The following is a 14791-nucleotide window of genomic DNA, read 5'->3' on the forward strand; positions in this document are numbered from 1 at the left end:
ATAAGTAATTTTAATATGCAAAAGAAGTTGTTATAATTTTATATCTTTAAGGGTAGTCAAATTACTTTCTCAAATTTTGTCAATAAAACATATTGCAATAGCATACATGCAGATATGGCAGTAGCATACTTGTCAATAGCAAACTGTCAATTGCATGCTTTTGACAGTATAATAAAGCTGTGTAAAAATCAGTATGATTGTGTGAAGGCATCGACACAATCATACTGATTTTTATACAGCTATATAGAATGGTAAATCTTTTGATTAAAACTGTATGAGACTTTTATCTGGTTTTAATATTTTTTTTTTATTAAACGAATTTCTTTTCAAAATTTTTGTTTTACGAACCGCTGTAAAAATGTTGTTGTTTCATTTGTGGGTCACAGTCTAAAAAAATCTAAAACTTTTTAATAATGTTTTTTTAAATGCCTTTTTGTAATTTAGCTGAAAAGTAGTTTGATGGTGCCGCTATTTATATTTTTCAACAAATAACTAATTAATAATTTTAGTTAAATGTAGTATTTAATTAAAGTTAGTATCCGGTTCTTATTAAGAAAGTTTTACAGTAGTATTGCCAAATTTTTTCAGCATCAATGTCAAGTTTGAATATTTCCGCAAAATCACCCGGGAAAGTTTGCTTTACTATATTTATCTTTCTTATGCATTGGATCATTTTTCAAGTAACATTGCTGCGGAGTTACTGAACTTGAATGCGACTTATGCAAGAGAAATTGCAGCTTAGATTTTAAACTGTCTTCATCCGCATAGAGCTTTGGATTTCTATTTACAGGACAGTTTGCAAGAGTTTTGAAGCGACTGTGCCTCCGTTATGATTGGATCAAACGCTGGCGTCTTTACAAAAATGAAACAGAGTTTTCATGGGTTGGTCGAATAGCACGGTTTGATCCATTGTTTTGCACTTGCTGTAAGTGATACTTGTAAAAAGCTTGCGTTGTAATGCACTCTTTTTAAGTGCTTTATGCACTACGACACTATACTCTTTGTACAGCATTTTATTGGCCGTGCTTTAAAGAAAACTGGAGTCGTCCCCTAAAGCATTTCGATTTTATTTTCACCATAAGTACTCAACAAAGTTTTCAGACAACAGAATTGTTGTTCTAAAGTATAATTTAAAATTAACTTCCTATTTGATTAAATTCCGCGGACCTCATTTGTAAAAAAAATATTCGCAGGATTGTTAACAAAAAGAAGTCTACACAAGAGCATTTTAAAAAAACGAATCGAAACGATCATTTTTATCTATGGATTTCAATATATCCGAAATTAAATGTTTCTTTTAAAGAAAGCAGAACCAAATAAATATAGATTTAATTAAAGCATTGAATCTTACGATTCAATGCCTTAATTAAATTTATTAAGTAACCTCATCACGAGATTAAAGATTTTTAATCTTGTGATGATGTTACTTAATAAATACTATTACTTATTTATTTTATTTGAGAACTTTTTTTTTTTATATAGATTTTCAGCGATTGCTAAAATCTCGCCAAACATTTAAGTGCTTCTAAACTGTTTGCTATCTTTTGTTTCTTTATATACTTTTATTATTTTCTTTTTTCTAGTTATTCACAGTTGTCGTTTTGATGCATATATGTAATCGTAAAGTAAAGTTTTTCATATTTCGGGCTCGGCGATAAAGCTGAAGATGCGTTCCTCATGCTCCAGCCATTAGTTTTTCATGTATGCGTATAGATTACAAGTTTTCTTTAACGGAGAAATAAAGTAATTAAAAAATCTTATTACTTCGTTCTTATTATTAAAAATCTTATTATTTCTTAATTACATAAATATAAAAACGGAGGAATCTGTTGATGCAATAAAGACTCTAGAAACTATTTGTTACTTTTTTTAATAGTCTCTATGAGTACATACTTCCAATGTTAACGATTTCAACAACTACACAAATTTTTTAATGGCTATAGTTTGCGCATAAAGCTACGCTTCCGTTTCAAGTTTTATAAATACTTGATGAAGTTTTTTCAATTATACATCAGTTACTCAGATCAATAGCAAAAGAATTGTTACGGTAATCATTTGTGCACGATCATTTTTGTTTTAATAAAAACTAGCCTAGAACAAACTATTTAAAATGTGGCTTTTTCTTTAGGTGACTAAACAAATGCTTCCAGTAGCGTGTTTTTTGGCTTTTCTGTGCTTGATAAGCACTCAAACAACGGAAAACCTTTCAGATGCAGCAAACGACGTCCTACCAACCGAGAGTACTTTTCCAACGACGGTTTACCAGGCAGATCTAGTTTCAAAAAATGGTCAAGGTAACTTGGTTTTGACGTATTTTTTTAATGTTTGATCATTTCGCTAAAAACCTGACGCGCAGTTTCTCACGCATTTCAAATTTTTGTATTTTAGCTTCTTGCAACTCCTTACTTTGTCGTTTACCAACGTGCAGGTGCGCTGGAACAGATATTCCAGGTGGTTTATTTAAAAATAACACGCCCCAAGTTATCTTGTTAACTTTTGGTGACAGTGTTACATCGCAAAACGTTCAGCTTCACAAAGATTTGCTTGACGGAGTTACCAATTTCAACGGATGTCCAATTAAAGCCACTTTTTTTGTTTCTGGAGATAACGCAAACTACACCTTAGTAAAGACGCTCTACGAAAGCGGTAACATTTTTCAAATAACGATATTGAAACTTTAAACTTTTTAGTTTACTTAATGCAATAAATCAGTTTAAACTTTTGAAAATAACAAACGTTGTATTTGTATACGTTATCTATTTGTATATTCAGGACATGAACTAGCCGATCACTCAGTATCTCAAAGGGTTCCTCCAGAGTGGTGGAGCGCAAATGTATGTTATAAAAGATTGTTCGTTTGTTGTTGTTGTTGTTTTTTTGTTTTTTTAAAAAAAATCATCTTCGTCAGTTTTTCTAAACGACTAATCGACTATTTATTCAGTACATATATTCTTTTAATTTTAATAAGTTTTTGTTTTTTCTTCTAAGGCATCTGTTACAGAACTCGAATCGGAGATTGTTGGCCAACAGAAAACTATTCAGTCAGAGGTTGGTGTGATTACAAAAGGTTGGCGAAACCCATATCTCGAAAGCACGGAAACTACGTTTAGAATTTTAGCAGATAACGGCTTTTTGTACGACAGCTCGTTGGTTACGTTTCCAGGAGTAAGATGGTGGCCATATACTTTTGACTACTTGCCCTCTTTAAGTTGTTATTTGAAAAACTGCCCAACAAGTATTGCGTTTGAATACTATGCTTTCATTTTGTGTATTTTTGTTAATATAAAAACTGCAACATTTTTAATGCTTACTAAAAACTTTTTGTTATTCTGCACTAAGCTAATTAGTACACTTGTTCGTTTTCAGATTTCTACCCAGGTTTGTGGGAGGTTCCGATTGTGACTTGGCAATGTGACACGTCAGGGACAAAATTTGGCTCGACAATGAGTGATTGCGTTGACTTTGAAGATGAAGAAAGCGTCTATCAAATGATCATGACTAACTTTAAGCTTCACTATGATGACAACAAGCAACCGTTTTCCATGTTTACAGATTCGATATGGTTTGATAGCAAACCTTCGAGAAAAAGCGGTAAGAATATCAAAATTATATTTGTATTTGCACCACAAGTGCGGTTTGTAAAAATATTTTATTCCTTTTTTTTTTTTTACAGCTGTAACACGATTTATAAACGATGTACGAAAGCTAAACGACGTATTTATTGTCACTATTCAAGACCTTCTGCTTTGGACGCAGTCACCAATCGGTCTCGACAGTTTTCCGTTTTCGTGTAACCGTTAACAAATTTTGGATGTGCGATAAATGTTTTGACTGAATGTCTAGCTAAATTTGACTCTAGCATTATAAATGCTTTCCCTACACTAAAAATTAATGACCATTTATTCAACAAGTGTTTCGCTGTGATACTTTGAAATACAACTTGTTTGTTAATTGTTTAGCTTTAGCGATATACGTTTTGTTAACGACTTTTTATTTTAAATCACTGTATAAATTTTTTTTGCGAAATGTTTTCAATTTCATGTTTACTTTGTATGCTATTATTTTGTTCTTTTTTTTTCCCAGTCATTTTCAATAATGTAAATATAATGCGTTAGTTTGATAAAAGAGTGTAGTTGTTAGTCATTAGTTGACCGAAAGAAAGTGAAAAAAAAAAAAATAAAAAAAAAATTAAACAGTCACGGTCATTTAAAAGCGGAAAGGTATTTACGCAAGCCTCAGTGTCGATTGCAAACAATTACAATTTTAAAGATGGCTACCGTCTTTAGATACAAATGATGTCTTTGATTTTTTCTTTTTTTTTTAACTAACAACAACAATAAACTTAGCTCTTCACGTTAAAGTCAAAATCTACTATTTTTAATAGAATGAAATTATTAAAAAAATAAGTGAAATGTAATCAATGAAAATAAGGTAAAGGTAGTTTAGTCAAAATTATGACTCTCTGCTTTAACTCATTTCACTGCTAAAAGCTTAATTTGTTTCTAGTTTCAAAACTCTTTTTCTTTAATAATAGGTATGATAAGTTTGATATTTTCTATAAATGTATAAACTTGATAGTCTATAAACTTTGATAGTTTCTCAAAAACACTAAGAAATGACGTTTTAAGCAATACACTACCCAGTGGGCACAGTACGTTTTTAAAACGTTTTTATTAGATTTAATCCTTATAAAAACGTCTAAAAAACGTTTAAAAAAACGTACCGTGCCCGCTGGGTAAGGTTAACTTAACTTAATACACTTAGGTTATGACGTTTTAAGCAATGCATTTTGTATATATGGGTTTGTTGAAGAAACTGTGGTGAAAATTATGCCTTATCTTAGCTTCAATTGCAATTACCCTGTCGGTTCTTATCGAAACACAAACAACTTGGTATCAAAAGATAAGTGTCAAAAATTTGAGTTGACCTCCAACCCCGGGACGTATTCAGGGTAATAGAGAGACACCGAACCACGACCGTTGCAGTAAGAAATTGAAAATATTTCCCAGAAAAGAGTATTTTTTCGAGACATAAGTAATTTTAATATGCAAAAGAAGTTGTTATAATTTTATATCTTTAAGGGTAGTCAAATTACTTTCTCAAATTTTGTCAATAAAACATATTGCAATAGCATACATGCAGATATGGCAGTAGCATACTTGTCAATAGCAAACTGTCAATTGCATGCTTTTGACAGTATAATAAAGCTGTGTAAAAATCAGTATGATTGTGTGAAGGCATCGACACAATCATACTGATTTTTATACAGCTATATAGAATGGTAAATCTTTTGATTAAAACTGTATGAGACTTTTATCTGGTTTTAATATTTTTTTTTTTATTAAACGAATTTCTTTTCAAAATTTTTGTTTTACGAACCGCTGTAAAAATGTTGTTGTTTCATTTGTGGGTCACAGTCTAAAAAAATCTAAAACTTTTTAATAATGTTTTTTTAAATGCCTTTTTGTAATTTAGCTGAAAAGTAGTTTGATGGTGCCGCTATTTATATTTTTCAACAAATAACTAATTAATAATTTTAGTTAAATGTAGTATTTAATTAAAGTTAGTATCCGGTTCTTATTAAGAAAGTTTTACAGTAGTATTGCCAAATTTTTTCAGCATCAATGTCAAGTTTGAATATTTCCGCAAAATCACCCGGGAAAGTTTGCTTTACTATATTTATCTTTCTTATGCATTGGATCATTTTTCAAGTAACATTGCTGCGGAGTTACTGAACTTGAATGCGACTTATGCAAGAGAAATTGCAGCTTAGATTTTAAACTGTCTTCATCCGCATAGAGCTTTGGATTTCTATTTACAGGACAGTTTGCAAGAGTTTTGAAGCGACTGTGCCTCCGTTATGATTGGATCAAACGCTGGCGTCTTTACAAAAATGAAACAGAGTTTTCATGGGTTGGTCGAATAGCACGGTTTGATCCATTGTTTTGCACTTGCTGTAAGTGATACTTGTAAAAAGCTTGCGTTGTAATGCACTCTTTTTAAGTGCTTTATGCACTACGACACTATACTCTTTGTACAGCATTTTATTGGCCGTGCTTTAAAGAAAACTGGAGTCGTCCCCTAAAGCATTTCGATTTTATTTTCACCATAAGTACTCAACAAAGTTTTCAGACAACAGAATTGTTGTTCTAAAGTATAATTTAAAATTAACTTCCTATTTGATTAAATTCCGCGGACCTCATTTGTAAAAAAAATATTCGCAGGATTGTTAACAAAAAGAAGTCTACACAAGAGCATTTTAAAAAAACGAATCGAAACGATCATTTTTATCTATGGATTTCAATATATCCGAAATTAAATGTTTCTTTTAAAGAAAGCAGAACCAAATAAATATAGATTTAATTAAAGCATTGAATCTTACGATTCAATGCCTTAATTAAATTTATTAAGTAACCTCATCACGAGATTAAAGATTTTTAATCTTGTGATGATGTTACTTAATAAATACTATTACTTATTTATTTTATTTGAGAACTTTTTTTTTTTATATAGATTTTCAGCGATTGCTAAAATCTCGCCAAACATTTAAGTGCTTCTAAACTGTTTGCTATCTTTTGTTTCTTTATATACTTTTATTATTTTCTTTTTTCTAGTTATTCACAGTTGTCGTTTTGATGCATATATGTAATCGTAAAGTAAAGTTTTTCATATTTCGGGCTCGGCGATAAAGCTGAAGATGCGTTCCTCATGCTCCAGCCATTAGTTTTTCATGTATGCGTATAGATTACAAGTTTTCTTTAACGGAGAAATAAAGTAATTAAAAAATCTTATTACTTCGTTCTTATTATTAAAAATCTTATTATTTCTTAATTACATAAATATAAAAACGGAGGAATCTGTTGATGCAATAAAGACTCTAGAAACTATTTGTTACTTTTTTTAATAGTCTCTATGAGTACATACTTCCAATGTTAACGATTTCAACAACTACACAAATTTTTTAATGGCTATAGTTTGCGCATAAAGCTACGCTTCCGTTTCAAGTTTTATAAATACTTGATGAAGTTTTTTCAATTATACATCAGTTACTCAGATCAATAGCAAAAGAATTGTTACGGTAATCATTTGTGCACGATCATTTTTGTTTTAATAAAAACTAGCCTAGAACAAACTATTTAAAATGTGGCTTTTTCTTTAGGTGACTAAACAAATGCTTCCAGTAGCGTGTTTTTTGGCTTTTCTGTGCTTGATAAGCACTCAAACAACGGAAAACCTTTCAGATGCAGCAAACGACGTCCTACCAACCGAGAGTACTTTTCCAACGACGGTTTACCAGGCAGATCTAGTTTCAAAAAATGGTCAAGGTAACTTGGTTTTGACGTATTTTTTTAATGTTTGATCATTTCGCTAAAAACCTGACGCGCAGTTTCTCACGCATTTCAAATTTTTGTATTTTAGCTTCTTGCAACTCCTTACTTTGTCGTTTACCAACGTGCAGGTGCGCTGGAACAGATATTCCAGGTGGTTTATTTAAAAATAACACGCCCCAAGTTATCTTGTTAACTTTTGGTGACAGTGTTACATCGCAAAACGTTCAGCTTCACAAAGATTTGCTTGACGGAGTTACCAATTTCAACGGATGTCCAATTAAAGCCACTTTTTTTGTTTCTGGAGATAACGCAAACTACACCTTAGTAAAGACGCTCTACGAAAGCGGTAACATTTTTCAAATAACGATATTGAAACTTTAAACTTTTTAGTTTACTTAATGCAATAAATCAGTTTAAACTTTTGAAAATAACAAACGTTGTATTTGTATACGTTATCTATTTGTATATTCAGGACATGAACTAGCCGATCACTCAGTATCTCAAAGGGTTCCTCCAGAGTGGTGGAGCGCAAATGTATGTTATAAAAGATTGTTCGTTTGTTGTTGTTGTTGTTTTTTTGTTTTTTTAAAAAAAATCATCTTCGTCAGTTTTTCTAAACGACTAATCGACTATTTATTCAGTACATATATTCTTTTAATTTTAATAAGTTTTTGTTTTTTCTTCTAAGGCATCTGTTACAGAACTCGAATCGGAGATTGTTGGCCAACAGAAAACTATTCAGTCAGAGGTTGGTGTGATTACAAAAGGTTGGCGAAACCCATATCTCGAAAGCACGGAAACTACGTTTAGAATTTTAGCAGATAACGGCTTTTTGTACGACAGCTCGTTGGTTACGTTTCCAGGAGTAAGATGGTGGCCATATACTTTTGACTACTTGCCCTCTTTAAGTTGTTATTTGAAAAACTGCCCAACAAGTATTGCGTTTGAATACTATGCTTTCATTTTGTGTATTTTTGTTAATATAAAAACTGCAACATTTTTAATGCTTACTAAAAACTTTTTGTTATTCTGCACTAAGCTAATTAGTACACTTGTTCGTTTTCAGATTTCTACCCAGGTTTGTGGGAGGTTCCGATTGTGACTTGGCAATGTGACACGTCAGGGACAAAATTTGGCTCGACAATGAGTGATTGCGTTGACTTTGAAGATGAAGAAAGCGTCTATCAAATGATCATGACTAACTTTAAGCTTCACTATGATGACAACAAGCAACCGTTTTCCATGTTTACAGATTCGATATGGTTTGATAGCAAACCTTCGAGAAAAAGCGGTAAGAATATCAAAATTATATTTGTATTTGCACCACAAGTGCGGTTTGTAAAAATATTTTATTCCTTTTTTTTTTTTTACAGCTGTAACACGATTTATAAACGATGTACGAAAGCTAAACGACGTATTTATTGTCACTATTCAAGACCTTCTGCTTTGGACGCAGTCACCAATCGGTCTCGACAGTTTTCCGTTTTCGTGTAACCGTTAACAAATTTTGGATGTGCGATAAATGTTTTGACTGAATGTCTAGCTAAATTTGACTCTAGCATTATAAATGCTTTCCCTACACTAAAAATTAATGACCATTTATTCAACAAGTGTTTCGCTGTGATACTTTGAAATACAACTTGTTTGTTAATTGTTTAGCTTTAGCGATATACGTTTTGTTAACGACTTTTTATTTTAAATCACTGTATAAATTTTTTTTGCGAAATGTTTTCAATTTCATGTTTACTTTGTATGCTATTATTTTGTTCTTTTTTTTTCCCAGTCATTTTCAATAATGTAAATATAATGCGTTAGTTTGATAAAAGAGTGTAGTTGTTAGTCATTAGTTGACCGAAAGAAAGTGAAAAAAAAAAAAAATAAAAAAAAAATTAAACAGTCACGGTCATTTAAAAGCGGAAAGGTATTTACGCAAGCCTCAGTGTCGATTGCAAACAATTACAATTTTAAAGATGGCTACCGTCTTTAGATACAAATGATGTCTTTGATTTTTTCTTTTTTTTTTAACTAACAACAACAATAAACTTAGCTCTTCACGTTAAAGTCAAAATCTACTATTTTTAATAGAATGAAATTATTAAAAAAATAAGTGAAATGTAATCAATGAAAATAAGGTAAAGGTAGTTTAGTCAAAATTATGACTCTCTGCTTTAACTCATTTCACTGCTAAAAGCTTAATTTGTTTCTAGTTTCAAAACTCTTTTTCTTTAATAATAGGTATGATAAGTTTGATATTTTCTATAAATGTATAAACTTGATAGTCTATAAACTTTGATAGTTTCTCAAAAACACTAAGAAATGACGTTTTAAGCAATACACTACCCAGTGGGCACAGTACGTTTTTAAAACGTTTTTATTAGATTTAATCCTTATAAAAACGTCTAAAAAACGTTTAAAAAAACGTACCGTGCCCGCTGGGTAAGGTTAACTTAACTTAATACACTTAGGTTATGACGTTTTAAGCAATGCATTTTGTATATATGGGTTTGTTGAAGAAACTGTGGTGAAAATTATGCCTTATCTTAGCTTCAATTGCAATTACCCTGTCGGTTCTTATCGAAACACAAACAACTTGGTATCAAAAGATAAGTGTCAAAAATTTGAGTTGACCTCCAACCCCGGGACGTATTCAGGGTAATAGAGAGACACCGAACCACGACCGTTGCAGTAAGAAATTGAAAATATTTCCCAGAAAAGAGTATTTTTTCGAGACATAAGTAATTTTAATATGCAAAAGAAGTTGTTATAATTTTATATCTTTAAGGGTAGTCAAATTACTTTCTCAAATTTTGTCAATAAAACATATTGCAATAGCATACATGCAGATATGGCAGTAGCATACTTGTCAATAGCAAACTGTCAATTGCATGCTTTTGACAGTATAATAAAGCTGTGTAAAAATCAGTATGATTGTGTGAAGGCATCGACACAATCATACTGATTTTTATACAGCTATATAGAATGGTAAATCTTTTGATTAAAACTGTATGAGACTTTTATCTGGTTTTAATATTTTTTTTTTTATTAAACGAATTTCTTTTCAAAATTTTTGTTTTACGAACCGCTGTAAAAATGTTGTTGTTTCATTTGTGGGTCACAGTCTAAAAAAATCTAAAACTTTTTAATAATGTTTTTTTAAATGCCTTTTTGTAATTTAGCTGAAAAGTAGTTTGATGGTGCCGCTATTTATATTTTTCAACAAATAACTAATTAATAATTTTAGTTAAATGTAGTATTTAATTAAAGTTAGTATCCGGTTCTTATTAAGAAAGTTTTACAGTAGTATTGCCAAATTTTTTCAGCATCAATGTCAAGTTTGAATATTTCCGCAAAATCACCCGGGAAAGTTTGCTTTACTATATTTATCTTTCTTATGCATTGGATCATTTTTCAAGTAACATTGCTGCGGAGTTACTGAACTTGAATGCGACTTATGCAAGAGAAATTGCAGCTTAGATTTTAAACTGTCTTCATCCGCATAGAGCTTTGGATTTCTATTTACAGGACAGTTTGCAAGAGTTTTGAAGCGACTGTGCCTCCGTTATGATTGGATCAAACGCTGGCGTCTTTACAAAAATGAAACAGAGTTTTCATGGGTTGGTCGAATAGCACGGTTTGATCCATTGTTTTGCACTTGCTGTAAGTGATACTTGTAAAAAGCTTGCGTTGTAATGCACTCTTTTTAAGTGCTTTATGCACTACGACACTATACTCTTTGTACAGCATTTTATTGGCCGTGCTTTAAAGAAAACTGGAGTCGTCCCCTAAAGCATTTCGATTTTATTTTCACCATAAGTACTCAACAAAGTTTTCAGACAACAGAATTGTTGTTCTAAAGTATAATTTAAAATTAACTTCCTATTTGATTAAATTCCGCGGACCTCATTTGTAAAAAAAATATTCGCAGGATTGTTAACAAAAAGAAGTCTACACAAGAGCATTTTAAAAAAACGAATCGAAACGATCATTTTTATCTATGGATTTCAATATATCCGAAATTAAATGTTTCTTTTAAAGAAAGCAGAACCAAATAAATATAGATTTAATTAAAGCATTGAATCTTACGATTCAATGCCTTAATTAAATTTATTAAGTAACCTCATCACGAGATTAAAGATTTTTAATCTTGTGATGATGTTACTTAATAAATACTATTACTTATTTATTTTATTTGAGAACTTTTTTTTTTTATATAGATTTTCAGCGATTGCTAAAATCTCGCCAAACATTTAAGTGCTTCTAAACTGTTTGCTATCTTTTGTTTCTTTATATACTTTTATTATTTTCTTTTTTCTAGTTATTCACAGTTGTCGTTTTGATGCATATATGTAATCGTAAAGTAAAGTTTTTCATATTTCGGGCTCGGCGATAAAGCTGAAGATGCGTTCCTCATGCTCCAGCCATTAGTTTTTCATGTATGCGTATAGATTACAAGTTTTCTTTAACGGAGAAATAAAGTAATTAAAAAATCTTATTACTTCGTTCTTATTATTAAAAATCTTATTATTTCTTAATTACATAAATATAAAAACGGAGGAATCTGTTGATGCAATAAAGACTCTAGAAACTATTTGTTACTTTTTTTAATAGTCTCTATGAGTACATACTTCCAATGTTAACGATTTCAACAACTACACAAATTTTTTAATGGCTATAGTTTGCGCATAAAGCTACGCTTCCGTTTCAAGTTTTATAAATACTTGATGAAGTTTTTTCAATTATACATCAGTTACTCAGATCAATAGCAAAAGAATTGTTACGGTAATCATTTGTGCACGATCATTTTTGTTTTAATAAAAACTAGCCTAGAACAAACTATTTAAAATGTGGCTTTTTCTTTAGGTGACTAAACAAATGCTTCCAGTAGCGTGTTTTTTGGCTTTTCTGTGCTTGATAAGCACTCAAACAACGGAAAACCTTTCAGATGCAGCAAACGACGTCCTACCAACCGAGAGTACTTTTCCAACGACGGTTTACCAGGCAGATCTAGTTTCAAAAAATGGTCAAGGTAACTTGGTTTTGACGTATTTTTTTAATGTTTGATCATTTCGCTAAAAACCTGACGCGCAGTTTCTCACGCATTTCAAATTTTTGTATTTTAGCTTCTTGCAACTCCTTACTTTGTCGTTTACCAACGTGCAGGTGCGCTGGAACAGATATTCCAGGTGGTTTATTTAAAAATAACACGCCCCAAGTTATCTTGTTAACTTTTGGTGACAGTGTTACATCGCAAAACGTTCAGCTTCACAAAGATTTGCTTGACGGAGTTACCAATTTCAACGGATGTCCAATTAAAGCCACTTTTTTTGTTTCTGGAGATAACGCAAACTACACCTTAGTAAAGACGCTCTACGAAAGCGGTAACATTTTTCAAATAACGATATTGAAACTTTAAACTTTTTAGTTTACTTAATGCAATAAATCAGTTTAAACTTTTGAAAATAACAAACGTTGTATTTGTATACGTTATCTATTTGTATATTCAGGACATGAACTAGCCGATCACTCAGTATCTCAAAGGGTTCCTCCAGAGTGGTGGAGCGCAAATGTATGTTATAAAAGATTGTTCGTTTGTTGTTGTTGTTGTTTTTTTGTTTTTTTAAAAAAAATCATCTTCGTCAGTTTTTCTAAACGACTAATCGACTATTTATTCAGTACATATATTCTTTTAATTTTAATAAGTTTTTGTTTTTTCTTCTAAGGCATCTGTTACAGAACTCGAATCGGAGATTGTTGGCCAACAGAAAACTATTCAGTCAGAGGTTGGTGTGATTACAAAAGGTTGGCGAAACCCATATCTCGAAAGCACGGAAACTACGTTTAGAATTTTAGCAGATAACGGCTTTTTGTACGACAGCTCGTTGGTTACGTTTCCAGGAGTAAGATGGTGGCCATATACTTTTGACTACTTGCCCTCTTTAAGTTGTTATTTGAAAAACTGCCCAACAAGTATTGCGTTTGAATACTATGCTTTCATTTTGTGTATTTTTGTTAATATAAAAACTGCAACATTTTTAATGCTTACTAAAAACTTTTTGTTATTCTGCACTAAGCTAATTAGTACACTTGTTCGTTTTCAGATTTCTACCCAGGTTTGTGGGAGGTTCCGATTGTGACTTGGCAATGTGACACGTCAGGGACAAAATTTGGCTCGACAATGAGTGATTGCGTTGACTTTGAAGATGAAGAAAGCGTCTATCAAATGATCATGACTAACTTTAAGCTTCACTATGATGACAACAAGCAACCGTTTTCCATGTTTACAGATTCGATATGGTTTGATAGCAAACCTTCGAGAAAAAGCGGTAAGAATATCAAAATTATATTTGTATTTGCACCACAAGTGCGGTTTGTAAAAATATTTTATTCCTTTTTTTTTTTTTACAGCTGTAACACGATTTATAAACGATGTACGAAAGCTAAACGACGTATTTATTGTCACTATTCAAGACCTTCTGCTTTGGACGCAGTCACCAATCGGTCTCGACAGTTTTCCGTTTTCGTGTAACCGTTAACAAATTTTGGATGTGCGATAAATGTTTTGACTGAATGTCTAGCTAAATTTGACTCTAGCATTATAAATGCTTTCCCTACACTAAAAATTAATGACCATTTATTCAACAAGTGTTTCGCTGTGATACTTTGAAATACAACTTGTTTGTTAATTGTTTAGCTTTAGCGATATACGTTTTGTTAACGACTTTTTATTTTAAATCACTGTATAAATTTTTTTTGCGAAATGTTTTCAATTTCATGTTTACTTTGTATGCTATTATTTTGTTCTTTTTTTTTCCCAGTCATTTTCAATAATGTAAATATAATGCGTTAGTTTGATAAAAGAGTGTAGTTGTTAGTCATTAGTTGACCGAAAGAAAGTGAAAAAAAAAAAAATAAAAAAAAAATTAAACAGTCACGGTCATTTAAAAGCGGAAAGGTATTTACGCAAGCCTCAGTGTCGATTGCAAACAATTACAATTTTAAAGATGGCTACCGTCTTTAGATACAAATGATGTCTTTGATTTTTTCTTTTTTTTTTAACTAACAACAACAATAAACTTAGCTCTTCACGTTAAAGTCAAAATCTACTATTTTTAATAGAATGAAATTATTAAAAAAATAAGTGAAATGTAATCAATGAAAATAAGGTAAAGGTAGTTTAGTCAAAATTATGACTCTCTGCTTTAACTCATTTCACTGCTAAAAGCTTAATTTGTTTCTAGTTTCAAAACTCTTTTTCTTTAATAATAGGTATGATAAGTTTGATATTTTCTATAAATGTATAAACTTGATAGTCTATAAACTTTGATAGTTTCTCAAAAACACTAAGAAATGACGTTTTAAGCAATACACTACCCAGTGGGCACAGTACGTTTTTAAAACGTTTTTATTAGATTTAATCCTTATAAAAACGTCTAAAAAACGTTTAAAAAAACGTACCGTGC

The 14791-nt window shown here is 31.2% G+C and overlaps 3 protein-coding genes across 3 annotated transcripts; all 3 read left to right on the top strand.

Moving 5' to 3' along the window:
- The first annotated feature begins 666 nt into the window (after window positions 1-666).
- On the top strand, window positions 667-3986 carry LOC136087745 (chitin deacetylase 8-like). The gene is made up of 6 exons (XM_065811168.1): window positions 667-2294; window positions 2389-2646; window positions 2773-2834; window positions 2989-3235; window positions 3367-3591; window positions 3674-3986. Exons 1-6 carry the CDS (start codon window positions 2141-2143, stop codon window positions 3799-3801), a joined length of 1074 nt encoding a protein of 357 aa, XP_065667240.1. The 5' UTR covers window positions 667-2140; the 3' UTR covers window positions 3802-3986.
- A 1711-nt stretch (window positions 3987-5697) lies between these two features.
- On the top strand, window positions 5698-9017 carry LOC136087746 (chitin deacetylase 8-like). Its single transcript, XM_065811169.1, has 6 exons — window positions 5698-7325; window positions 7420-7677; window positions 7804-7865; window positions 8020-8266; window positions 8398-8622; window positions 8705-9017. Exons 1-6 carry the CDS (start codon window positions 7172-7174, stop codon window positions 8830-8832), a joined length of 1074 nt encoding a protein of 357 aa, XP_065667241.1. The 5' UTR covers window positions 5698-7171; the 3' UTR covers window positions 8833-9017.
- A 1712-nt stretch (window positions 9018-10729) lies between these two features.
- LOC136087747 (chitin deacetylase 8-like) lies at window positions 10730-14049 on the top strand. Its single transcript, XM_065811170.1, has 6 exons — window positions 10730-12357; window positions 12452-12709; window positions 12836-12897; window positions 13052-13298; window positions 13430-13654; window positions 13737-14049. Exons 1-6 carry the CDS (start codon window positions 12204-12206, stop codon window positions 13862-13864), a joined length of 1074 nt encoding a protein of 357 aa, XP_065667242.1. The 5' UTR covers window positions 10730-12203; the 3' UTR covers window positions 13865-14049.
- The last annotated feature ends 742 nt before the right edge of the window (window positions 14050-14791 follow it).

The sequence above is a fragment of the Hydra vulgaris genome, chromosome 12 (genome assembly GCF_038396675.1).
Source record: "Hydra vulgaris chromosome 12, alternate assembly HydraT2T_AEP".
Classification (NCBI taxonomy): domain Eukaryota; kingdom Metazoa; phylum Cnidaria; class Hydrozoa; order Anthoathecata; family Hydridae; genus Hydra; species Hydra vulgaris.

Excerpts from the sequence above, each read along its gene's own strand:
- LOC136087745 (XM_065811168.1), top strand. The coding sequence starts at position 2,141 with ATGCTTCCAGTAGCGTGTTTTTTGGCTTTTCTGTGCTTGATAAGCACT. Across the intron at positions 2,295-2,388 it reads AGTTTCAAAAAATGGTCAAG|CTTCTTGCAACTCCTTACTT; the intron begins GTAACTTGGTTT and ends TTTGTATTTTAG. Across the intron at positions 2,835-2,988 it reads CAGAGTGGTGGAGCGCAAAT|GCATCTGTTACAGAACTCGA; the intron begins GTATGTTATAAA and ends TTTTCTTCTAAG.
- LOC136087746 (XM_065811169.1), top strand. The coding sequence starts at position 7,172 with ATGCTTCCAGTAGCGTGTTTTTTGGCTTTTCTGTGCTTGATAAGCACT. Across the intron at positions 7,678-7,803 it reads AAAGACGCTCTACGAAAGCG|GACATGAACTAGCCGATCAC; the intron begins GTAACATTTTTC and ends TTGTATATTCAG. Across the intron at positions 8,623-8,704 it reads CAAACCTTCGAGAAAAAGCG|CTGTAACACGATTTATAAAC; the intron begins GTAAGAATATCA and ends TTTTTTTTACAG.
- LOC136087747 (XM_065811170.1), top strand. The coding sequence starts at position 12,204 with ATGCTTCCAGTAGCGTGTTTTTTGGCTTTTCTGTGCTTGATAAGCACT. Across the intron at positions 12,710-12,835 it reads AAAGACGCTCTACGAAAGCG|GACATGAACTAGCCGATCAC; the intron begins GTAACATTTTTC and ends TTGTATATTCAG. Across the intron at positions 12,898-13,051 it reads CAGAGTGGTGGAGCGCAAAT|GCATCTGTTACAGAACTCGA; the intron begins GTATGTTATAAA and ends TTTTCTTCTAAG.